At 51.8% G+C, this 26,039-nt stretch overlaps 1 protein-coding gene across 21 annotated transcripts in view; it reads left to right on the top strand.

Annotated features, from left to right (window-relative positions):
• The window catches only part of EPB41L1 (erythrocyte membrane protein band 4.1 like 1), a 119,409-nt gene that overhangs the window by 75,099 nt on the left and 18,271 nt on the right, over positions 1-26,039 (top strand). For 9 of the 21 annotated variants that reach the window (XM_033094212.1, XM_033094209.1, XM_033094210.1 and 6 more), the window contains 13 exons: positions 269-487; positions 3,461-3,548; positions 4,118-4,270; positions 5,414-5,511; positions 5,793-5,968; positions 8,651-8,799; positions 9,659-9,694; positions 12,293-12,475; positions 15,221-15,325; positions 19,229-21,220; positions 21,728-21,835; positions 22,894-23,304; positions 25,202-25,303. In XM_033094212.1, coding sequence (XP_032950103.1) covers positions 269-487; positions 3,461-3,548; positions 4,118-4,270; positions 5,414-5,511; positions 5,793-5,968; positions 8,651-8,799; positions 9,659-9,694; positions 12,293-12,475; positions 15,221-15,325; positions 19,229-21,220; positions 21,728-21,835; positions 22,894-23,304; positions 25,202-25,303 — 3,820 coding nt within the window. Of the gene's footprint in view, positions 1-268; positions 488-3,460; positions 3,549-4,117; positions 4,271-5,413; positions 5,512-5,792; positions 5,969-8,650; positions 8,800-9,658; positions 9,695-12,292; positions 12,476-15,220; positions 15,326-19,228; positions 21,221-21,727; positions 21,836-22,893; positions 23,305-25,201; positions 25,304-26,039 lie in introns of those variants that run through there. The other 12 variants (XM_033094223.1, XM_033094216.1, XM_033094222.1 and 9 more) reach the window with 7 other exon arrangements.

Here is a 26,039-nt window from a genome sequence, read left to right as displayed (position 1 = left end):
AGATTGAAACTAATCCCACAGTAGGAAAAAGCTCTCAAATTGAGACATGAACAGAAATGCTGCAAGTCATATGAAACGGTGCAAAACCGTCTCATCGGACACACCCAAGTGACCGACACGTGACATGCCGGGTTAGAGGATCATTCCTTTTCTCCTGAGCTGAGGGTCGATCAGCTTAGTTCTGATGGATCGATCGGTGGACAGCGGTGCTTGCGGCATCTGGGGGGAAGGGGGCGCCGTGCCCATGGCCACTCTCCCCTATCTCCAGATACTACCTGTGCCTGCAGCTGCGGGCGGACATCATCACAGGCCGGCTTCCCTGCTCCTTCGTCACGCATGCCCTGCTGGGCTCCTACGCCGTGCAGGCTGAGCTGGGGGACTATGACGCCGAGGAACACGTGGGCAACTATGTCAGTGAGCTCCGCTTCGCCCCGAACCAGACCCGTGAGCTGGAAGAGAGGATCATGGAGCTGCACAAAACGTACAGGTGAGAGGGCCTTCCCTGACTCCCAGACCTTCCCCGCTAGGCCCCCAGATGCTCTGCTGTAAGTACCCCACCTGGCTCTGCTGCTAATCTGAGCTGCAAATCTGAGGCCAAGTCGTCTCATCAAATGGGAATGACAGTAACTATCTGTGTGACCTTAAATGACCTCTTGGGACCTCAGGTTCTAAGCTTCTCTGAGGGTGATGATTCCCCATCTTCGGCCTCTGAGAATCAGTCTCTTTATCTCCCAACTGGAGATAATAGTAACTATTGTGTGTCCTTGGGTAAGTCAGCGTCCTGATGTCTCAGTCATGGCATAACAGTTAAAAGCTTGCACTCTAAAGCCGGACTGCCTGGGTTCACCTTCTGGCTCTGCCACCTTTTTTTTTAAAGATTTTATTGGGACTTTATTGGGGAACAGTGTGTACTTTCAGGACTTTTTTACAAGTCAAGTTGTTTGTCCTTTCAATCTTAGTTGTGGAGGGTGCCGTTCAGCTTCAAGTTGTTGTCCTTTCAGTCTTAGTTGTGGAGGGCGCAGCTCAGCTCCAGGTCCAATTGCCGTTGCTAGTTGCAGGGGGCGCAGCCCACCGTCCCTTGGATGGGAGTCGAACCGGCAACCATGTGGTTGAGAGGACGCGCTCCAACCAACTGAGCCATCCACGAGGCAGCTCAGCTCAAGGTGCCGTGTTCAATCTTAGTTGCAGGGGTCAGAGCCCACCATCCCTTGCGGGACTCGAGGAGTTGAACCCGCAACCTTGTGGTTGAGAGCCCATTAGCCCATGTGGGAATCGAACCGGCAGCCTTAGGAGTTAGGACTACGGAGCTCTAATTGCCTGAGCCACCAGGCCAGCCCCTGGCTCTGCCACTTTTTAACCAGGGGATCTTAGAAAGGTCATTTCATTTCCCTACACTTTAGTTTCCTCATCTGTTCAATGTGGGGGCTAATAAAACCTATCTTGGAGGGTTTGGGGAGGACTGAGTGGCACATAGTAAAGACACACTGCCTGTCGACTATAATTGTTGCTCTCTGTGATTCCAGCAGTTGAATAGTTGATTGTGCAGAGGAAAGCACCTTGTTCTAGGAGTTAGCAAATAATTACCTACATATGGTGGTGTCATCTCATTGCTAACGAGGAGGGAGGGAATGAGGAAGTTTGTGTCCTGGGTGCCCAGGGCCAGATTTGGAGGGATCATGTATGTGGAGAAGAAAGCCTGCTGGGGTGTGATGGAATGCTAGGTCAGGGTGGCAAATATGTCTCTCTCAGACTTGTACACCAATTCTGATTGGTTAGCAATGGCTGTTGTTGTATTGAGTAGGATGCTGGAACTGTACAAATGGTTAGCAGTGTCTGCCTGGCTCAGGACTAGAGAGTGAGGGCCTGCCTGCCATTTTTTCGTCTTCATTGTTGTAGCTCGTAAGAATGTGTTAGGGATTTGCAAGAGTTAGAATACAGGCATACCTCGTTTTACTGCACTTTACTGCATTTTTTTACAAATTGGAGGTACGATTCTCCACCAGCAAAGAGATTATGATTTGCTGAAGACTCAGATGATAGCATTTTTTAGCAATACGATATTTTTAACTAAGTTATGTACATTTTTTTTTTTAGATATAATGCTATTTCACATTTAATAGACTACAGTATAGTGTAAACAGAACTTTTGTATGCACTGGGAAACCAAAAAACATGTGGGACTCGCTTTAGTGCAATATTCATTTCATTGCAGTGGCCTGGAATGGAACCTGCAATATCAGAGCCTGTAATTCAGAGAAAGAAGTTCAGATTCGTATGGGCTAGAGAAATGCTAATGGCCATCTCTTTAGCTTTTTTTTTTTTTAATTGTATTGGGGAATATTGGGGGACAGTGTGTTTCTCCAGGGCCCATCCACTCCAAGTCGTTGTCCTTCAGTCTAGTTGTGGAGGGTGCAGCTCAGCTCCAAGTCCAGTTGCTGCTTTCAATCTTTAGTTGCAGGGGGCGCAGCCCACCATCCTATGTGGAAATCGAACTGGCAACCTTGTTGTTAAGAGCTCACACTCTAACCAACTGAGCCACCCGGCCGACCCCCATCCTTTTAGCTTTGACAGCTCTTTTGACTTAGAGCACATTGACAGATAGTGTGCAGATGTGCCACACAGAAGCTCACTGAGGTCGACAGAGCAGAGGAAACTGAGGCCCAGAGGATATGCAATAGATGTAAGTGTAGTGGCTGGGAATAAAAACTCTGGAGCTACATTGTCTGGATTCAAATGCTGACATTCCTTAGGCAACTTATTCGACCTCTCTGTGCCACAGCTTCCTCATCTGTAAAATGGGAATAATGATAATACCCTTATAGAATTGTTTTGAGGGTTCAGTGAGTTCAGACATGTAAAGTGCTTGGAACAGTAACCACATGTAGTACTCAATAAATGTTAGCTGTGACTAAGTGTAAGACATATGGTTTCCTGGCAGCCAAAGCAAAGAAGGAACTTGGATTACATAACCCTTCTTTTCAGAGAGAAGAATGTGCACCTGTTCCTCGGGGGATCTTAAGTGGTTTCTGACACAATATTCTGAGACAAATATCTTATGCAGGTAGTTAATTTAGGAGCCCCTGGGTGATTGTGATGAACAAAGTCTTCCACAATGGTTTCACAGTCATGGAGAAGCAGAATTTATGGCTCACACTTAGCTCAGTGGCAGAATGATGCAAAAATCCCGACTCCCCCCTCAGCCCATGAATGCTTCCTGGAGGAAACAAGATTGAACTTGAGCTTTGGTGGGAGACAGGGGTTAGTTGAATTGAAGTGGGGCCTGAGGGTGCACCGTCCTGCACTGAGAACAGAGGGCAGGGACTGGGTGAGGCCTAGCTATATGCCCACTCCCACTTCCGCCGTCCCAGAATCACAGGTTCTGATTGTGGCCCCCTTCAGGCAGCAGAACTCAGGGCTGGGCCTTTCCCACAACCGCCTGTGATCACTTTCTTTCCCTTAGGGGCATGACCCCAGGAGAAGCAGAAATCCACTTCCTAGAGAACGCCAAGAAACTTTCCATGTATGGAGTAGACCTGCACCATGCCAAGGTACCACTGGGTGCCAGGGTCCCCCTAGAATCTGGGAGGTGCCCCTGGTGAACTGCTAGGTCTTTCTGGGGGGCTTGGTGAGCCAGACCCTGTGTTCCTGACAACCTGAAGCCTTTTCTCATTTCTATTCCTTGAAGTTCCATCATCCTTTATCATGATCTTTATCATTTTCTCCTTATATTTATTTATGAACAGGTGTATGCCACCACTAGATTGGGAGCGTTATGAGGGAAAGACAAGGCCTTAATTTATTTCCATATCCCTAGCATGTAACATATGGCCTAGCACTGAATACGTACCATTAAATGTTTGCCTGGTGAATACGTGCTTGAGTGATAGACAGAGACAATGGTAGAACAAGTAAGTGGATGAATAAATGACAAAACGAAAGAGTGAATGACTGAATGTGTGAGGGATTGGTCCGTGGACTCCAGCCTGGAGGCTGGAAGTCGTCCTGCTCCTGAGGACTCATTTATCGGCAGTGCCCAGGGAGAGATTTTGGGGGTGGGTGGCAGGGTGCCCCAGGTGTGCAGTCCTGGCCTGCGGTTCCATGGTCCCTTCTCATGCAGGACTCTGAGGGCATTGACATTATGTTAGGAGTCTGTGCCAACGGCCTGCTCATTTACCGGGACCGCCTGAGGATCAACCGCTTCGCCTGGCCCAAGATTCTCAAGATATCTTACAAGAGGAGTAACTTTTACATTAAGATCCGGCCCGGGGAGGTGAGTGCCTTGGTAACCCCTCCCCTCACTGGAATTCACTAGAACAGAAAAGACCATGGCATCTGGGCCTGAGCTTTTTCCTACCCAGGATACATGGGGTGCTGGGAAGGGAGAGATCCCGCTTCTGCTGGGGCTCTCTCCAGAGACTTGACATCTCAGGTATGTGCCTGCACATGCATGTGCGTGCACGCGCACGCACACACACTCACACACGCACTCACACACATCAAGATAACCATATATATTCAGGTTCCATAAATCAACGAATACATGTCCCTGTGTTTGCTTACGTGTAGTACTCCAGTACGTACACATACTAAGAAGATACACATAGACACACACATGCAAACGTGTATTCGTCCAACCTCCACATCTCACCCACCAGAAGGTCCATTTGGTTCCATCTCTAGAATGAATGCAAACCCATCTGCTGCTTCCTTTCCACTGCCCCAACCACCAACAGCCACCATCTCTTCTCTACAGCTCTATAATGCCTTTCTTACTGGTCTCCCTGCTTCCACTGTCACACCAGGTCATTTCCCTTGTAGCTGATAAAGAGAGTTTAAAAGTCCCTTCCATTAGGCCTGTCAAACCCACCCCCACTCCTTGCTTAAACATTTTAAAAGCTCTTTTTAGCTTTTGTGCTGTCTTTGGCTACCTGCCTTTCCCACACATCTCCGCCTGACTGCCCCCTGCCCCTTTGGCCTTCTCTGAAATCCTTGAAAAAGCAAGCTCTTTCCCAACTTGCGCCCTTTGCTTTTGATCTTCATTCTACTTGGAATTCTCTTCCCACCTTCTCAGATAGCTGGTTCCTTCCCCATCCTTCAGATGTCTGCTCGAAGATCACCTATTTAGAGGGCATTCCCTGATCACTCTTTCTAAAAAAGTACCCAACCCCTGCGCCTACACAGGTATTCTCTGTCACATCACACATCTCTGTTCATTCCCTTCATAACCTTGTCAGTATCCAAAATGATCTCTTTTTAAATAATAAATAATAATGAATGAATGAATGAATAAGTGATGACCAGAACAGAGTTGCATATGCCTGCGAAGGAAGGGGTGCAGAAAGGATGAAAGGATGGATTGGTGATGAGAGTGGGCCCAGGTCTTGCTTCTAACCTACCCCCCTTGGTTTTGCAGTATGAGCAGTTTGAGAGCACGATTGGCTTTAAGCTCCCAAACCACCGGTCAGCCAAGAGACTGTGGAAGGTCTGCATCGAGCACCACACGTTCTTCCGGTGAGCCTGACCCTGGGGTGGCGCAACCGGGGTTGAGACAGAGGCCGTGAGTGTATGTGTGGGTGACGTCTGTGTTTCGTGAGGCGGGGAGAACAGGTGGAGGAGCTTGCAGGGACCCTAAGAAAGGGCCCCCTTCTCTTTCCCCAAGTCTCTCCCCTCCTGGACGACTTAGAGTTGTCCTAGCTGATGGGACAATGGAATGAAAGGCCAGCTACGGTCCAGCCTTGGGCCTGGCAATGCAGGCCTGATCCTGCCTCCTCACTTCTATTCCTCCACTGCAGGCTGGTGTCCCCCGAGCCCCCACCCAAGGGCTTCCTGGTGATGGGCTCCAAATTCCGGTATAGCGGGAGGACCCAGGCACAGACCCGCCAGGCCAGTGCCCTGATCGACCGGCCCGCACCCTTCTTTGAGCGTTCCTCCAGCAAACGGTACACCATGTCCCGCAGCCTTGATGGAGGTACGCCCCACATTGGAGGTGGGGGAAGAGAAGTGTCCGGAGGGAAGTTGGCGGGGGCATGCCAGGTTCTGCAGAATGAGCAGCGAAGTTGGTGGACACATCACAGGGTGATTTGCACCAGGCATGGTGGACTGAGAGCACTGCTGCACCTGGGCAGCTCTCGGTGGGTTAGCCTCGACCTAGGACGTCACTCCTGCTGTGACACTGTGACACCGTCACTCTCTGGACTTCCCGAGATTTCCCTGAGTGAGCCTTTTGGGGTCCCAGGTTCAGCCCTGTGATTTTTTGGCCCCCCTGCCCAAGATGCTTCGTGAGTCACAGGTTATGGGACCAGGAGAATGGTGTATTGTGCCTGTAATATGGAGCTGGTGATGCCTCAGCACCAGCAGTGGAGCGTTATTCCTGGTCAATCTTTTGGTTCCATAGAACTTATTACCATCCAACCACATGGCCCTCTCCACTGCCCTCATCCCTGTAGGGCTGACAGGTGCCCTTAACATCAGTGAGAACTGGCCCTACCCTGTCCTTTACCAAGCTGACTAGGGCTTCTCAAAATGTTGTCTGTAGACCACCTGCATCAGAATCACCTGGGAGCTTGTTAGACATGAAGGTGCCCGGGCCCTGGCCCAGACCTGCTCCGTCGGCACTCCTCAGGGCCCAGAACTGTCCCCAGGATATGCACACTGGAATTTGTAGGAGGGGCTCAAAAGCCGCGTGGGGTCCTGGAGAGATTCAGAGTTCGCCAGATCTGAGTTCAAATCTCAGCCTTGCCACTCACCAGCTGCTCAGTTGACACTGGAAGAACTCCGTAAATATCCGAATGAATGGATGGGAGGTCTTGAGCAACTTAATTCCCCTGTGCCTACGTCCTCTTCTACAGAACAAAGAAGACCTACTTAGTTGTGTTATGGGGATAATGAAACGAAATAATGCCTCTCCAATACCCAAAACAATTCCTGGTACATAGTGGGACCTTAATAAATTATACCCAATAGTAAATTATTACTTATGGTAGCAATAATAAATTATTATTGCTTTTAGGTTTGTTGAGGGTGGCTTAAGGTAGTAGATAGGGACTTGGGTGGGGGAACAGTGGATACTCCCAGAACACATTGCGGCAGGTCTCTAGGTAAGTTAGTTCTGCTTAACAAATATTTTCTCAGGGTTGGAATGTCTGGCTCTTTCCTTTAAGGAACTCATAGATTAGTCTTATAAGCATTCAATGTGATTCAAGCAATGGGAGAAGTATGTACAGAAGACAGAGCAGTCTTGAGGATAGAGGGATTAATTCTGTCTTGGAGGGGCACAAAGGGCTTTGCAGAGAGGGTGGCAACGAGTCAGGGTTTTGAAGGATACCTAGGAGTTTTCCAGGGGATCAGGAAGAGCCTGGTCTGATACTTTTCCTGCAGTACAAAGGTGAGACCTGTCCCAGGACTCCCTGGCCATGTTCGAAGCATATGCAGTTTTGCAAGGGTCCATTTGGAGCTGAGAAGTCTCCTTATTCTCCTCGAGTGGACACAGAGCAGAGAGCTCAGATTGGTGCAAAGGGAAGATGGGCCTGTACTATTCCTATATCCTCCCCTGCAGCTTCCGTTACCATGCCAGGGTAAAGGAAACCCAGATTGTGCAGGGCAGCAAAGATTAGCCCAGAGCTGGTGAGGCTCATCCTGAGGCGACTGGAAGCCTGGATTCTAAGCTAGTGGGCCTGGGTCCCTGGCCTGATTCACTGAAAAGTCTGAGTCTCAGTTTATCCTCTTTAAAATGAGGATAATAATTCCCATTCTAGCCATCAACACAGAGCACTTTATGGCTCACATGAAATAGCGTGCGTGAATGGGCACTTTGCAGAGTTAATATATATGAGTGGAAAGGGTAATTATTCTCTCTCTTTAAATTCAGGCCAATCTCAAGGGTAATCTGTGCTCTGGTCATTTTTATTCAGTGTTTTCCAGCCATTTTTTTCCCCCACCAAGACACAGTCCTTGGGCATAGCCTGGGTTATGCCCAGTACCTGGTGTAATGTCTGTGATTCCAACCCTTTCTTCCTATTCAGAAAAATACTTTGGGATGTCAGCGAGTGAGAAAGATGTTATTGCAGGGGTCCCCTTGAATTTTCCCCACATTATAAAGAAACTAAGTCATTTGCAAACCTCAGGACTTCAGCTTTCACTTGTAAAAGCTAATCTCACAATATTTGTGTATAGCTACATAATGGTTAAGTGAATATTCTGCCACAAATGCAACAACAAGAAAATCATTTGTGGGCCAGCATGGATTGAATTCGCTCTGTCTGTGTCAGCCGCTCTTCTGCTTGCTCACATTAGCTTATTTGGTCCTCCTCTCAACTGTCTGAAGTAGGTACCGTGTTTAGGTGAGAAAACTGAGGCCCAGAGAGGTTGTATAACTTACACAAGGTCACACAGCCAAGAAGAGATGGATTTGAAACCTGACCCTGGGGTCTAGTGTTATAGAAATCAGAAGGAGGTCTGGGGCTGAGAGGCAGTCCACGTGACCTGGGGAAGGCTGCTGCTTCACTCCTCCGGGCTTTGGCATCTTATCCCTAACATGGGGGTGCGGAAACGTCCGCTCCACTCCAAGTATGGCTGAGCAAGTGGCAGGGCTGGCTGCCTGTCCATGTACCTGGGAGATGTCTCACACGGCTGCTGGCTGTTTCCCCTTTAGCAGAGTTCTCCCGCCCAGCCTCTGTCAGTGAGAATCACGACGCAGGACCGGATGGTGACAAGCGGGAAGATGATGGCGAGTCGGGGGGACGGCGGTCAGAGGCCGAGGAGGGAGAGGTCAGGACCCCCACCAAGATCAAGGAGCTAAAGGTAGGAGCCTGGCTTTCTCATACCCTGGGGCCTGAGGATCAGGAGGCGGATCCTGGGGCTCGCCTCAGTCTTGGCCTTCAGGGGCCCCCAGCTGTGTTCAGGTGCCCTGGCTGTGGGGTGTACCAAGCTCAGCTCCTTGCCCTGAGCTGTGCTCAATACCTGGACGTGCCCGCGGTGGTGGAGGGCGTGCTGCTCACCCTACACCCTCCCCTGCTTTTGCCCTGCTTTCCCAGAGGGGCACTTTGTCCCCTAGGGGCCTCTGGCCTCCTCTTACCTACTCCTAGTTTGCCCCTTTGACGGTGATTTGGATCTAGAGGGCCCCTTCCTCCCAGAGCATGATGGGGTGTCCCTGCAGGCCCTGACAGGTGTGTCCCCTCCTGCTGCCCAGCCCATTTCCCACATTCTCACACAGGCACGCGTGGCCTCACACTCACATGTGTTCACTTACAGATGTACCCTCCTCACCCCTCGGGTTGTGCACCCAAACATGCAAACACACGCGTGCATACGTGGGCCTGTTTCCATCATACAGCCCCACTTGGGGGCGAAGGCCCCTGAACACACATGTTGACTGCAAGAAACAGGGTTACCCAGAACGCTCACATCCATCTGCTGAGTGTGCCTGCAGGCGTTGCCTGCAGTCCGCCCACCCCCTTCATGCCTCCGTGGGCCAGCTCCTTGCTTTATGCCCCACACCTTCTGATTACTCACTGCCCCCGGGTGGCCCACCAGCTTCCCTGGCCTCTGCTGCGAGGGTGACAGTGCTCTGGGCTGCCCGCTGGACCGGCGGTCGCGGTGTCTCTAATCCATTGGCTCTACTTACCCTGCTGGTTCCTTTCCCTCCTCTCACGTCTGCCAGCCGGAGCAAGAAACCACGCCGAGACACAAGCAGGAGGTACTGCATGGGACACGTCCCTCCCTCCCCGCCATTCACGTCCCAGCTCATGTGTCACCATCCCGCAGTCGTCCCAAGCTCACATCCTGGGACCATCTCAGCTTTAACGTCCTCCTCCCACCGCCATCCCGCTCCTCGTGTCCCCCGCCCCCTCCCTTGTTAGGTTCACCTCTCAGCTCCCTGCTCAGACTCCATGCCCAGCCGCGTTTCCCCCACCCCTCTCCCCATCCCTCTCTCTACCTCGCTCACATTCTGCCTCCCCAGACCTCGCCATGCTTGCTCCCCCGGTCCTGCTGACCATCCCACTTGGGTTTCCCGGGAATTCCAGGCCACTCTGTGCTTTCATTGAGCTCATCTCTTCCACCGCCACCCCCAAACCCTTCCTTTGGCTCATCTCCTCCCCACACCGATGTGTGGTCATATCTCCAGCTCATCTGTGTCCCCTGAGTCCTCATCCCAAGCTTCATTTTGTATCTTTTGGCAACCAGATGTGGGGGGGGTGAGAGGGAGGAGCCTCGGAGCACATCTGCATCTTCTCAGACTTCTTTGCACCTCCCTCTGGGTGGGGCCTGCTGCTTCTCCAGCTCTGTCAGGGAAGCCTCCTTTCTCTTTCTCCTCCTCCCTTTCTTCTTCCTCTTCCTACTGTTGCTTCTCTCATCTTATTCCTCCTGTGTTAACCACTTCTTCCCGTTCACAGTCTCCAAGTCTTCATGTGAACCTTCACTGTGAGAGAAGTGGATTTCTTCTTGGGCCTGAGGGAAAGGGCCAGAGGCTGGGGCGTAAGAAGGCCTGGAGTCCTGTGGTCTGGGTTTCAGTCCCAGTTCTGTCACTGACTCTGAGGGTTTGGGGGCAGTCCTCTAGGCCCCAGCCCCCATCTGCATGGCAAGGCATTGAGACTAGGTTCCCCAACGACCTTCAAGTCTATCAGGGTTGCACTGCTCTCTCCAGGCTTTGGGAACACAACAAGCCCATGGAGCCAGAGTGGCAGGTGCAGGATAGGTCACAGGTCACATCTTGGGTCCATTTCAGCCCAAACCCACCCCCCCCATGCAAACTATAAGATTTGATTTCTCAGACAGACATTGTCCTGAAGCATCTCAGCTCAGGAAAGGATGCTGGAGGTACAGACAGATACTTGGAGGGAAAGCGGAAGCCTCAGTAGCTTCAGTTTTCCTTCTGAGGTCACCTAGGAGTCCATCAGAGTGGATCCTTGGATGCCAAAGATGAGCCCAGGGGAAGGCGCTAGTTTTTTTTTTTTTTTTTTTTTTTTATTTATATATATATATTTTTTATTTTTTAATTTATTGGGGTGACAATTGTTAGTAGAATTACATAGATTTCAGTTGTGCAATTCTGTATCACATCATCCATAAATCACACTGTGTGTTCACCACCCAGAGTCAGCTCCCGGGCAGCCTAGGAGACGGGCGGCGGTCACTCCCTCGGAAGGCGCTAGTTTGACCAAGGGCGAGCTTCCCTTCCGGGTAGTTCTTCTAGAATCCCCTAATCTGACTTTATAATAAGATGAGATTGTCCATTTCTTGCCATGCATTGAGTCGACATGAATCCTCAAACAGCCTTGCAGATAAGTGTTCTTGGGCTGCCAGCCTACCCACCGGCCCCCAGAAGTAGGCAGACAAGTGCTTGGGCAGGTTGCTGCTGTCTCCTGTGCAAAGGCTGGACCTCACTTGACCTAGGGGCAGATTACTCTCTTATACTGCACTGGCCAGAGCTCAAACTTGGCTGTTTAATGGGGAACACACCTCTGACTCCAGCTATACCTGGCTCAGTTCTCATGTCCAGCCTGGGGACTTACCTCTCTTCCGTCTGGTCTCTAAGTCTCCCGATCCCCCAGAATATTCCACAGCATCCTACTTTCTCTACCTGACTGTATCTCACCCTGTCTGCTATTGAGGAGTTGGTACCCACAAGGTATCTGGAAGTTGCTGAGTGGTTGGGAAGGGTAGTAGCTCACAGCAGAGAATTCCGAACACAATCTTTTCCTAGCCCCTGGTCCCTGCTTTGGGAGCAGGGCACATTTTTCTGGATATCGTTGGCCTTAGAAGGGCCGCAAAGATCCTGAGCAACTGCACACGATGGGCTAGGAGAGGCCTAGACCGGGCATCCTGCTAAGCGCAGTGGTGCAGGTCTCAGCCAGAGGTGGGGACCAGGATCCAGAATCCAGGGAGTGGGCCCGAGCTGCCCAGTGAACAGGGTGGGCAAGTTCTCACTGTGCTTCATTGTGAGCAAAGGGAAGTCACCTCTGTGGCTAAGACTGGGCTCACGGCACCAAAGGGAACTCACCTAGACCTGTGGGATTTGTGCTGACCTGGGTGTTCCGAGGCCGGGAGCCCCGCAGGGGAGAAGAAAAGGTGGTGCTTGACCAGAAGTCAACGCTTTTTAATCGTAAGGGCTTTGTGCACTTCTTGGGGCTAACACCCCTGCCCTGCTTAGCTCGTGCGGCGCCGTGAGGGTGACACAGGGTCATGGGTAGGAGTCACCTTGTTGATGTAGGGCAGCGATGGTGACTGTTGCCATCTTCATACACCCTGTGTACCGTCCCTCTAATGCCTGGCTGTCCTCTCCATCCACCCCTAGTTCTTAGACAAGCCTGAGGACGTCTTACTGAAGCACCAGGCCAGCATCAATGAGCTCAAGAGGACCCTGAAAGAACCCAACAGCAAGCTGATCCACCGGGATCGAGACTGGGAGCGGGAGCGCAGGCTGCCATCCTCGCCCGCCTCCCCCTCCCCCAAGGGCACCCCTGAGAAAGCCAATGAGGTAGGTCTCACCCCAAACCCCTCCACAGAGGCCTTGGATAAAGAGGGTGGGGAAAGTTGCTATGTACTGACTTACTCTCGTTCTCCACCCCTATGTACCGCTCACCTCACTGCTGCATAAGGTGAAGATGGAGACAGGGTGGGGGCTTAGGTGAGACAGACAGTCACTAAATCTTGGAATCTGGGGCCCCAGGGACCACCTTGAAAAATAAGACGGGGTTGCTTGGTGCATTCCCCTTCCATCAGCCAGAGTATAAGGGGGCAGGGGTGCTTATTAGAAATGCAGGTCCTGGGCCCCATGTCAGACCTCCTGAATCAAAATATACGAGGGAGAGCCCTGGAGTCAGCATTTGAGACAAGTGCCCCAGGCGATTCTCATGTACACTAAACTTTAAGAATGGGGTAGTTCCATCTAGTAACCAGATCCTTTCATGCCTATTATGGAAACACAAATGGGGGGCGGGGGGGTGTTCCCTCCCGGAAGGATCCTCAGAGTTCACTAGAGGGGAACGGATCCTCCAAGAAAGTCGGAGCTGCTCCTGCTGCTTCAGAAAAGGATCCCACACGACCTGCCTTTCAGCGTGGAAAGAAAGCATGGGTGTTTCTCAATTGATAATGAGAAAGACAGGATCTTGAGAATTCCTGTATTTATAATCCCAAGCTGTTATAGTTACCACTGCTGAATCTTGGCACTACTTACCCCACTTATACTGAGGTGTTTTCTCTCTAGCGCAGCTGCTTACTTACTGTGCTCAAACCCGACTGGGCTCTAGACTTACGCCACCTGGGTTTGAATGTTGGCTCTGCTTCCTGCTGGCCGGACGACTCTGGGCTTGTTACTTAACCTCTCTGAGCCTCTGGTAGGCGGTAATAAAAGTACCTACTGGTTAGGAATATTGTGAGGATCAAATGAGATGAAGCATGGAGGGGCCAGCAAAGTACGTAGGTGCTCAGTATGAGTTACTGTTGTTTCATTTTGAGAATCCTGGGACTCACACAGAAGGTTAACTTCAAATCAGAATCTCTCTTAAAGTTGAAAGGACCCTCGGAACCTGCTTGGTTCAGGTCATCATTTTACAGATGGGGCCCTGAGGCCCCGAAGGGGAAGGACTTGTTTCCTGTCATGGTTGATAGAAGAGGAGCCAGGACCCGATTTTCTTGTCTCCCCGGCATTGTATTTGCTATGAAATCACAGATGCCTGGGAGCAAGACCAAAGCCTGTGAAGACTAGGTATTGAGTCAACTGGATGTGTGCTGCCCTCTAATGCTTTGACAATTGGTGATGCAGCCATGATCTAATAAGCAGAGCATTTGATGGACTCAGCATGCCCCATGGCCTCGGCTTGCCGGACGGATAACAGATGGCCTCGTCCAGTGTGGCTGCGGTGGTAGCTCGCTGGCTGGTGATTCACAAAGTTAGGGATGCTTTGGGGGCCTTTAAGGCTGGTGCGATGGAGGAAGGCAGATCTCTTCACCCACTGTGGGCTTCTAACAAGCCCACAGGTCACCCCGGCACTAACAAGACCCTGAAGACCCTGGAGGGGGCCGTGGGGACTGGTGATCCAGTTACACGTCCTGCTCTTCCTGCCCAGGGGAGAGACTTGACCTCTGTGCAGTCCTGAAGTGGGTGAAATGGGGTGCAGAGGTTTCCGAAAGGGTCGGACTCCAGCAGAGAAGGGCACGGTGAGCCCTGGGGAGATGGGCTCTGGGGCATAGCGCTGCCTCCGAGCAGCCTGGCTTAGGGAGGTACCCCACCTGCTGGTGACAGCTGGAACTGCTAGCAGATGGGTCATTAAAAGGTGGCGTCTGTTCCACCTCCCGTCTTTCCACTGCCGGAAAGAAGTCTGGTCCAGAAGCTCATCATGGAGCAATGGACCATTTAACTGGCTTACAGGTTCCATCAGCATTTAGATGCCCTTGAAGATTTGGGAGATGGGGAGGAGCCATAGCCAGAGACTGGACCAGGCCTTGGACAAATGACCTCACTTCTCTGAGCCTCACTGGCTAGTCAGTTCACCTAAAGGGGAGCAAAATAGCCTCTCCATAGGGGTGTTGGGAAGGTTGAGCAGAATAATGGATATAAATGTACCTTCTTCATTGGAAAGTGTGGAGTGTGGGTAGTCACGAGGCCATGGCTGATGGTGACTAGAATCGCTGACCCACGTATGGGCTTTGTGGGGGATATCCTGCAGGGGTGTTTCATTCAGAGTTCCTAGTAGATTCCTCATAAATTGTTGGGCCTCATCTGGGCCAAGGGGAAAGCGGTAGGAACTTAAACCAAACTCGGGACCCCAAACTATAAAGCAGAGCTCCCATCTCCCAAGCCCAGCTTTTCATTTCAAAGATAGTTTTTTAAACGGGGCTGAGACCCAAATTACAGGATCGAACCATTCTCTAAACCAGAGAAGACTTGGAACTGGAGTGTAAGTGGTATGGCTCCAAAACCTCTTGAATGAGAGTGGGCAGGCAATGAGAAAAGGCCCAAAGCCAGAGTGCCGACTGGCCCGGCAGCTGACCTGGGCCTCTGTACCTGGAATGGTTTGACAGGCAGTTCCTTTCTATTCCTCCCCATGGCAGCGTGGCTCCTTCCTACCTAATCTATAAACCCTAAGGATGTGGGATTTACAAAGCTGGCCTATTTACAGATTCTGTGTGTGTGTCTCTCCTGCTTTCTCTCTCCCCCTCTCTGTCTCTCCTTCCCTTTTTCCCTCTTTCCTTTTCCTCCGGCCTTGGGCCTCCCCTGCAGTCCCAGAGGACCCAGGACACCTCTCAGCGGGACTTGGCACCTGAGCCTGGGATGGCCGCAGGCTTGGAAGTGTTCACTCAGAAAAGCCTCGCAGCGTCTCCTGAGGTTACTGTCATTACCTCCCCGCCCACCCAGAACCACCCAATGGTCTTAAGACAATCCTTTCTCTGGGGCGAGGGGGATGGATCAGACTCTCCCATACAGATGGGTACAGTGGGTAGCCAATATTGTCCCCACGCTGTGACACGTGAGCATCCTCGTTCCAGGGGTCCATAAAGGGCCTCCATCATCCATTGTTTCCCAGGAATCAGGACTGAAATGCAGAGAAGACAGAACAGCCTGAGTTACCTCTGGCTTTAAAGGGAGGCAGAGATGATCTCCCTTCAGGCCCTGCTGAGGCAGGTGACAAAAGGCAGAGTCTGCCTTCTAAGCTTGGGACGGGGGTCATGAAACCTAATGCCTTCTGCCCTGAGGTCTCGTCTCTGTTCAGAGGCCCGAGTAAGGTCTAGCCTTGGCTCATTAGAGGATAGCCTCCCATCCATCCCCCACCTCCATCTTCTCTAAACTCCCCTTGGAGCTTGGGTCTTTCAGGGTCTCCAGGCAGGCAAAGTGGGCGTCTTGCCCCAGGGAGCATCCTTGGAGTGGTAGAGATGTTGGTCGGGCAAGCATTCTAAGTGAGGAGGCATTGCTTCTGCTCCCAGGACGGCAGCAGGTTGGGGCTCCTGGGACGTCTCCCCTCACTCCCCCAGCCTGGAGGCTAGGTGGAATCCAGGCCCAGGGAGCCTGGATCCTCCCTCTCTGCTGGGACATCATAGGCTGTCAGGACTGGAAGGTACTGACCAGTCATTTGGGCGAAACTTCCTTTTCCCTGATATCTGACCCTCCTCTGTTGACACAGTGTATGTGAGCACCTGTACCTTTCTCAATTCCCAGAGAAAAAGTTTGTAGCTGCTGAAAACGTGCTGGAACTGTAAAAGAAACATGAGTCGGCTACATAAGTGATAAAACATAAATCATAGTTGTACTCTGATTTTTCCTCAATGTAAAAAATAAAAAGGAAACTGCCAGTGCTGTCTTGAGAGAAGCTGGACAGCAGTCAACAGAATCCCAGGGTGAGGGGAACAGAGAAGCTCCTAGAGCCAAGGACGGGTCAATACCGGGGAGGGGGAGGACGCGTGCCCTTCCTCAGCAGTCCTGGACGTCGTCTGTCCAGGCCCTTCCACACATGGCTCTCGCGGTTCTTAGTGGTAGCTCATTTTGTCTTCAATCATCACTGGGAAGTTTTCATATTGTACTCTCTGCCCTTCTGAATCACCTGCCTGTGGGCCTCGCCCTGTCCCCAGGCACCCTTAGATCTGCTCTGTATCCTCCTCCAGGAAGGCCCTTAGGAGCTGAGCACCAGCCTCTCCTCTTCAACAGTTCCTTCCAGGGCATGACTTCTAGAGCGTTCCTCGTCCTGGACACCCCTCTGGGGGTCTCCTGTAAAGAGCAAGGCCCAAAATGTGACCGAGAGCTCCAGGTGGGGCCTGAACAGCCCAGAGGCAGCAGAACTGCCTGGCTGGAGATTTTCTCCTTGTTGGTGGCTTCGGTGGGAACAGAATTGGCTCCACTTCCGCTCCCAGCTTCTGTTTCATGGCCAGTCTTGCCACAGTGCCTCCATTTGATAGAAGGGGGCGCTCTGAGCAGGCACAGAGGGTCCCTTGGCTCAGTGGAAAGAATGGCTGTGGGGCTACCTTGACATCATCCCATCCTGTAATCTGGTCAGAACAACTTTCAAACCAGTCTCCAGCGCCAGATGCAGCTCTGCCAGTGTCTTGGTGCCAGCAAAGCTTGTCTCTATTTTTGTTCAGTCTTTTTTTTCTCTTTAGGATCCTACATATCTACTTTCGCTTGTTAGATGCAAAGCTGCTACTTCTTCCCTCAGTGCTCACTCTGCCATCTGTGTAAGTCACCTCCTCTCTGGGTGCCTCAGTTTCCCCTTCTGAAATACGGGTAACAGTACCTGCCTCACAGGTTACCATTTGGATTCAATTGAATAACTTAGACAAAGGGCTGACATTGCCTGGCACAAAGTAACTAAATATAAGTACATGTTTCCGTTTTTCTTCCTACACAACCTTTCTTTCTCTGTTCTGTGCCAGCTCCCACCCCACTCAGCCTAGTTCCTAAGCCTCCAGTTTCTAGAAACGAGTTTCTAGTTAGATTTGGGGCAGGAATGTTCTTGAAAGGGTCTCACTGACCATCTTTGGCCCTCATTGCCAGGCTGATGATGCAGTACAGACCGAAATGGGAGCACCTGCTTCCCAAGGAGAAGAGAGACCTGGCTTGTGCAGGCTCTCGAGACACTTCTCTCCGGGATGGTTCCAATGCTGCTGTCCGGAAGGCTTACCAAGCTGAAGTGAAATCCCCGAAAACTACGCCTGACTTTGTCTGGGCCTTTCCTCTTTCTTGTATCTGTCTGTTCTGTTGGCGAGATTTTCTTAATGAGGTTTGCTTCCCTGACAGTCATGGAGGTCTCCCTGAAATGGAGTGGGGGAGTGGAGGTGAGAGGGTTTACAATGCTTCCTTGATCCTTCAGAATTCTTTAGATATTGTGGGATCTGACAGACACCAAGTCATAACCTGAATCGGAGCCCAAGGTCATATAACCCTAACCCCAGCCTGTGGTTGGGAGCAGTTTGCGGCACCTCTTACTTACCACGGATGCACCTCACAGAACTTGGGGTCAGAGATCAGGCCTTGCCTTTACCGCTAGCTCACTCTCTGACCTTGGGCATGGTGTTTACCTTTTCTAGGCCTCAGTTTCCACATCTGTACCACCGGGGGCTTGACTCAGAGCAGTGATTTCAAAGGAGAGAGGTACCTTGGGTCACTAGGACAGCCCAGTCCCCCAACTTTAACAGGGCAGCCCCTTATTTCTTATTGGGTTTCCATTCAGATTTTGTGTGAATAACGTATTCTGTAGCTGTAAGAAGATCAAAATCCCAATAGTCTTCTTGCTTTTTGAATGACTCTGGAGGTCCATCATCCCCTCCTAAGCAGTGTTTGGAGGACCCTACACGGGAGGTAGAGGGCTGTTTTGTTGATTGCTTGACAGTGCTATCCTCTCGTTGGTGCTTTTCACCCAGGATGATGCCTGGATGTTTAGATTTTCTTCTGTGATGTGTTCTGGTCAGTCCTTTTCTTTTTGTGGATTTTGTTAGAATTCCTCAAGAAGAGTCAGTATCTGTTTCTTTGGGAATGAACCCCTACAAAGTTCAGGCCGTGGTGACTGGCGCTAACCTCTAGAAGCTGGCCGTTTGCTACTTTTCGTTCTAATCTCTTTCCTTCCCAGAAGCCCTTGCAGAAAGGTCAGATTTCAGGCTGGGGCCTATGGAACTTAACTCAGTGCTTCCCCTCAACTTGACCTTAAACCACAGTTGGGACCCATATTCCATAGGTTGGGAGATAAAAGTCAGCAAGGATCTCAGGCATCAAAAATCAAGCACTCTTTTCCTGACTTTACCATCAACTGACAGTGACCTTGGGTAAGTCACTGACTTTCTCTCAGCCTCAGCGTACCCATTTGCACAATGAGGAAATTAGACTGGAAGTGGCTTAGGAGTTCTTTTGGCTCTAACATTCAAAGATTCCATGTGACGTCCGCTACTTTCCCTTCTGACAGTGGCAGTTACATTATTCAAAGAAGCAGCGTTAGAGTCCTGGCCCATCCGGTGGATCTCCATTTCCTCATGGTTAACACGGGGAGGGCAGGAGATCTCATCCCATTTGACCAAGTTGGGGCGGTGGTTGAAGGGAGTTGGTAAACAATTTGTGGGGTGCTTTGATGGGAAGGGGAGCCTTGCTGCGGCTGACTAGCATTGTCATGCCTTCCTCTCCCCAGTCCGTTCTGGGGACGTGTTGACCTTTCAGTGGTAGAATGGTCCCTTCTTGCAGAGGGAAAAGTTGACCCGTTCTTCAGGTGCCTGATATTTCATGTTAACTCTTCTTGCTCCGATTGAAACACAGGGTTCAGAGCATTGGGTACTTATTGAAAGAGAGTACACTAGGCCAGAAGAACTCAGACTTGTAAAAGTGGCCACCACGCAGCAGGAAGAAAGGGAGGCAGGCCTTGCAGATATCCTTGCCGATGGCAGACTCTCCAAAGTAGATGTGCTGGTGGACAAGTTCAAAGTGGAAGTGGCCACAGAAGAAATGGTGGGAGCCAGAGGAGCAAATACCCAGCAAAAAGGAAGAATGATTGCAAGCCCTGAAGACTTTGAGTCAGTGTGGGAGGAAGGCCCCTGGGTCAGGGAAGGCCCAGGAGGGGCTTCTCTGGCTGCAGAATGCATGCTGGCAGAAAAGCTTGAGAGCAGGATGGGCGCTGGGGAGGCAACCATCGGAGAGCCCCGGGTCTCAGGTGGTCAGCTGGAGGGCCAGACGGAGCTGACGAAGGAGCTGGAGGAGTTCCAGGCTTGTGGAAGACCCACTGTCCCGGGGACCAGGCCAGCAGAGGTGGATGTCCCCTCTCCAGCCTCTGACAAAGGAGGACTCCAGTCGTTTCTGCTGGATCCAGCCCACGTGGAAGCCAGAGCCGACTCCAGTGATGAAACCGACACTTCCTTTGCAGAGAGAAGTTTCTATTTAAACTACGGAGAGAAAGATTTTGAAGACCATATCCTCCCTCCGCCACTGGAGGAGAGAGAAGAGCACCTGGAAGCCCCTCCAGGAGACGAGACCAGGCCGGAGCTCTCAGAGGAGTTGGCAGAGAGCTCTGAGCTGAATCCCTCAGACCCGTGGGGCTCTCCTGCACCTTCTGACAGGAGCAAGGACCAAGACTGTGAAGCCCACACAGCTTCCTTGGAGGAGGGGGCCGGACCCCCCAGGAACCACAGAAGACTGGATGAGCTGGAGGCCTTTGTCGAACAGCTCGGTAAGGGATGTCCTCCAGGGCAGACATTTGCTGAGGTCTGGGAAGAAGCTGGGTGGGGGGTGGAAGGAGAGTTTACCCACCCAGCATCCACCATCACCGCAGAGGAAGAGGCCCCCAGGAGTGGAGACTTGATGAGAAAGGCTGAGAAAAGTCCCCCAGCAGGATGGAAGAAGCACTCACCTCACAAACGAGAGGGTGTGTGCCGAGACCTCCCGGCCTACGCCGTTCCATGGAAGCCAGCCAGACTGGACAGAGGTAATTTCCTGTCCAAAGACAGGGGACTGGTTCACACCCAAATAGGAGAACCTGTGACAGAGGACAGCAAGGTTCAAATGACATTTCTTCAGATGGAGGTGATCAACCCACCCCCAACCTCCCCTGGTCCCTTTCATGCTCAGGCACCTCCAGAGGAAGCTTCTCCACGCACAGCCCCTTGTGGGTCATGGGAGCCTTTGCAGCTCAGTGACCCTTTTGGAGAAGAATCCCCTATGTTTCTCAAACTTGTCCATCCTCCTAAAGAATGCCCAGATCCTAAGGACCAAGTCGAGCCGGTCGTGACTCTGGACGGAGGTGAGCGCAGGGCACCTCCTGTCACCAGCAGAAAGCCCAGAGTTGTCCTCGAAGAAGTTGAGGGGGGTGTACCCCTGGGTTTGGGGTTCCCTTCAGGGAAGCAAAAGGAGATGAACCATTTCCAGGCTGGGAGCCAAGAGGGCTCCCTGGAAGATATTAGCAAGACCTCAGTGGCCAACAAAATTCGGATCTTTGAGACTCAAGGAGCTGAAACTTGCCGAGTGAGTCAGGGTGAAACAAGGGTCCTTCCAAATGAGTTGTCTTCAGAGGCCTCCCTGGGGCAGGTAGAGCTACAGCGGAATAAGCTTTTAGACCTGGGCTTCGTCCACCTCCAGCCCCTGGGCGACATTGCCAGCCCTCAGGCCACCGATTTCTCAGTGATGCCGCCTGCTACCAGACACTTCCGGGAGGGCATTTCTACCACATCCCACCATGAAGGACGCATGGAACTCGAACTTGTGTCCCCAGATTCAGGCTGTGAAACTACGCTGGAGGAAGCTACTGGGGGAACTGGCCACGTGAGCCCCCACCCCCACCTCTGCCCCCGGCCAGGGGAGCTGACAGCATGCTGCATAGCTTATTAGAAGCATGTTTTAGTGGCCCTTCGTCATTAGTGCAGTGAGAGGCTGCTTGTCTATCCCTGTGAGTTCTTTTCCCTAAATGCGCCCTAAATGCCCATGCAGAATGATGGGTTCATCTGCTCTGCCCATGTGAGCTTAGTCACAAAGACCCTTGGCTTTTTGTGTGACCTGCTACCCAGAGGGTCACATAGCCCCAGTGGAGAAGGTGGCACCACCACCAGCAAACTACACACTTGCTTTGCCTTGCTGCCCCCACCTGCTGGGTTCCTACTTGTTTTGCCTGGCTTGTCCAATGACCTTCCTTCTTCCTTTCCCTTCCCTGGTTCTCCTGCCTTGGGGAAGCTGACAGTCCAGAGGTTTCCATCTTTCACTTCCGGTTCCCTCTCGTTCCCCGTGCCAAGTTCCTTTCTGCCTCCTTAAGACTAACTATCTTCTCTAATCCAGAACAAATCCGGAGATGCGGTCAGGGAAGAGAAGCACGTCACCAGTTTAGCAGCGAACCCCCCTGGGAAAGGGGGGCGCCTGAGATTCGCCAGCCCCTCAGGCCCGCAGGTCTCTGTAGCCCCCTTGGTGCCCTGATGACCCGGTCATCTTCGCCTGGCCAGGGTGCATCACTGCCTCAGATTCCCACCTGCTCTGGCAGTGCTTCTTGTGGCAGCTCAACTCTGGCTTGTCTGGAATGTGTCCTCACACCTCTCAGCCTTCCAGAAACTGGCTAAACGAACGCTTATTAAGCAAGTGAATCTCTTAAGCGCACTGAATCTCTCGAACCTGAAGCCATGTACTTTAAAAATATTTGGTGGGTGTTAGATTGATTTTAAAAAGGAGATGTCATGAACCGGCCCCAAATGTGTGTGCGGTGTCTAATCCCTGACAGGCCAGTTGAGAGGTATGTATATGTCAGACAAGAGTTGCCCTCCGGCATTTCCTTGGCCTGCTGTTGTCAATTACACTGACGGGATCAGAACCTCCGCTCTGGCCTGCCCGCCAGCCCGCTCATGGAGCTCTGGGCTGAACCGATGTAGCACCCAGGAATCACCCCATATTGTTCCTCCCTCGAGATAATGCTGATCCCCGCCCATGGAGACTCAGTGGAATTGACAAACCGTGATGGCTTCCTCTTTGTTCCTCAAAGCTCTTGGCTCCAGCCTCTCTGCCTCTCCCCGCCTGGGTTTCCTTGATCCCTGGGTCTCCCTCCTTGGTTTCTGTGTCTCGATGCCAGCTGCGCGGATGGGCCTGGGACCCAGGCCCCCATCCCTGCCTGTGCGCACTGCTGCTTCTGATAGGCTCAGATCCAAACGTTGGATGGAGCCCCCTGTCCAGGACCCACTGGCAGGATGTTTGCTTTGTACTTGCTTTGCCATCAGCAGGAGACCATCATAAAGGAACATCCCGACTCTTGAGAAGTTTTCGGGTTTTTTACGCTTGTTATGATGCCAAGGAACCTTTCCTGGGGGTGTTTTTTGTTTCCCGACCTGCTCTTCCATTTGGGACATCAACATGGCTCCAAGATGCCTTCTGTCATTCACCATCTTGATATCTCTCTCTCTCTCCCTCCCTCTCTCCCTCTCGCCCCATGTCCCCATTCCTTTGATTTTATCTGGCCATAGAGAGCAGGGCTGAGGGAGGGCTTGGAAGAGAAAGTCAAACCACCACGTCCCAGAGCCCCAGAGAGTGACACAGGCGACGAGGAGCAGGACCAGGAGAGGGACGCGGTGTTCCTGAAGGACAACCACCTGGCGATTGAGCGTAAGTGCTCCAGCATCACGGTCAGCTCCACGTCCAGCCTGGAGGCGGAGGTTGACTTCACCGTCATTGGGGACTACCACGGCAGCGCCTTTGAAGACTTCTCCCGCAGTCTGCCTGAGCTGGACCGAGACAAGAGCGACTCAGAAACCGAGGGCCTGGTGTTCTCCCGGGACCTCAGCAAGAGGGGCCCCAGCCAGGATGACGAGTCCGGGGGCATCGAGGACAGCCCGGATCGAGGGGCCTGCTCCACCCCGGATATGCCCCAGTTTGAGGTACAGTGGAGCCTCATCGAGACCGGGCCCACCGGGCACTGCATGTTCAGAGGGCCCTGGGTCATCTTTGAGAAGACTTAAGTCGCCAGCCTGCAGCCCAGAGTCCGTCCGCCTGAATGAAGCTCTGTCTCGTGTTGCATGACTGCCCCTCTGCAGAACAGCATGGTTCTGTGCTCGCATGTTTGCCAACTCGGTTTTACCCCTAACCTTCACTCCTTGGCGTTTTTAACCCTGTGACCCCATCGCTTGCCTGAGGTCAAGTGATGGCCGGCAGTCTGGTCTTCCTCGAATCCTCCTCTCCCTGCCCGGGTTGCATGGCGCTGCAGAGAGCATGTGCTGTGGACTCGCGGGGGCTCCTGCGGCCCGGTCTAAAAGTCAGTGGTTTTTCCTGATCCTGGCCTGGCCTCCGCTCCCTGGGGCCTGGGCTTCCTAGGGAAGGGGCAGCAGTCTGAGTCCATCTGTCCCTGGGGTAGCCGTGGAAACTCCTAGAGAAGAGGCGACGGCGTCACTGAGGGTAACGCAGGGCTAGACTGTGTCTGGGCCTCTCCTCCCTGCGTCCTCCCTTCAGAGGATCTTTGCTCATGTTATTCCTTTGCTCCCTCATGTCTTCCAGCCCCGGCCTACCTCCTACCACACTCCCCGTTCCCCATCTTCCAGGCATCGAAACATGAGCTCATCCACTCTGGGCTTTCACACCATACTGTATCCTCTGGGTAGAAGGTTTATCCTCCCTTTCTCTGCCTTGCAAACGTGTCATATTCCAGGACAGAGTTTAAAGGTCCCTTCCCAAGCAAACCCTTTCCTGACTGCCCTGGGCAGAAATATTATCCCCTCCACAGGCCCCTTGCTTGGTCATGCTTCTGCTCCTGGCAGTATCCCAAGTAGGCAGGTTCGTGGCTGACAGGTCTGCTCTCCTACCAGATGGCAGTGCCTCTAAGCCTGCACATACCGGGCACTAACAGACGATTAATTAAATGAATGGCTAGATCTCCAGGTTACAACCATCTATTAGAATGCCCTCTCACCACCCTCCCAACCAGATGACAAGCTAGCATTCATTCATTCATTCATTCATTCATTCATTCATTCAGCTCACATATGTTAGTACCTGCTATGTGCGTTGCTATGAACTAGGCTCAATGGAGGACTCAGAAAACTGATCATTTTACTTAAGGCTTCTAGAGTAGAGGTTGTAAACTGAGGCTCTCGGCCAGGTCTGGCTAGCAGATGTGTTTCCTTTGACCTTGATTTAAAATCAGGACATTGAATATAAAATCCAGGGTTGGTTTTTTTTTTTTTAAATGTCATTTAAAAAGATCAGATGATTCTGTCACTCAAGCTGTGGCCTGATTTGGCCAAACCTAAGTGAAACCCCACGTGCTCTCCAATTTACCCCAGTCCTCAACAAGCCCACTTCACTCGTCTATATCTGCTGCCTGGCCCCTGGGGGCCTCCAGGGATGTGACTGCGCTCTAAAGAACAGTTCACATGAAGCAGCTGGGAGGTGGTGGCATAACCACTGGAGTTATTCACGATTCAGTGACATTATGTGTAGATGGACAGCACTTAGCGTGGGCCCCGCTCAGAGAATACTCACTGAATAGTAGATGTTCTGTTGATGGTAACCTAGAAACAGCATATAGCGCCCATGAGGTTGTGTGTGCAGGGTCATGGCAGGCCTGGCTGGTGCTGCTGGCCGTTCTGGCTCTCCTCTTGGGCTGTTCGTCTGTGACCCTTACACCATGCCTCTTCTTTTGCCCTGACCTGCGTACCCTTCTGGAGACTTGGCCAGCTCCAGGGGTGGGAGACAACCTGCTGACCCGACACCACAGCTGCTTGTGAGCAGGAGTCATGCCTGTGCTTGAGTTATGAAGTATTCTCCCTCATCTCTCTATAGCCCGTGAAAACGGAAACCATGACTGTCAGCAGCCTGGCCATCAGGAAGAAGATCGAGCCAGAGGCTGTACTGCAGACCAGAGTCACCACTGTGGATACCCAGGTAACCTGAGCCTTCCAGTGTACCCTTCCAGAGCACAGGTATTAGGCATTTGGGGATGGGATCCCCCCATGGACAAGCCCCTTGGTCAACTCTTGCCACCTTGGCCTCCGCAGAGCCCCTATTTTACCCCTGATACTCTTCAGAGCTTCATTGTCCTCTCTGAGCTCTAGAAGTGGGCGGTAGAATGGGTTCCTGTCCTGGGCAGACTACACCTAGTAAAGCCTCAACTTCCCCATCTGTAAAATGGGGATGATCGTGTCTCCCCTGTCCTCCTGGGAGTTTTTATAGGGACTAATGGCTAGTGGATTAGTACCGTGGCTTTAGATTATTTGAAGGACTTGGAGGGGTTTCCTGTACCCCAAGTACCCCAGGGGCTGCTTGGGGAGAGAAGGGATAAGAACCCAATCCAGCTTCAGTCAGAATGGCTCCCATTGGTTTATTTGTTTATGCATGGGGATTCCACATCAGATTGGAGAGATGAACAAACTAAAAAAACAAAAACAAAAACCCAAAATCATTTGTTTTAGCAAGATGGAACATACTTAGTACCTTGGAGAAGGCTGTCATGAATTGACATAGGTGTACTACTTACAGTGCATTTCCTAAGTTCCTTTTGTGGTTTTTAAATTTTGAAAATTAAGATTGTGGGTCTTGGTTCTTCCTGGCCAAAAGAGCTGCTGTGCTGGGGGCTTTCTCGCTCTGGAGACCAGTCTTTGTCTAAAAGACTAAAAGAAGA

The sequence above is a fragment of the Rhinolophus ferrumequinum genome, chromosome 23 (genome assembly GCF_004115265.2).
Source record: "Rhinolophus ferrumequinum isolate MPI-CBG mRhiFer1 chromosome 23, mRhiFer1_v1.p, whole genome shotgun sequence".
Taxonomy (NCBI): domain Eukaryota; kingdom Metazoa; phylum Chordata; class Mammalia; order Chiroptera; family Rhinolophidae; genus Rhinolophus; species Rhinolophus ferrumequinum.
The sequence above is the reverse complement of the archived record's forward strand: the minus strand, read 5'-3'. Positions and strand labels throughout refer to the sequence as shown.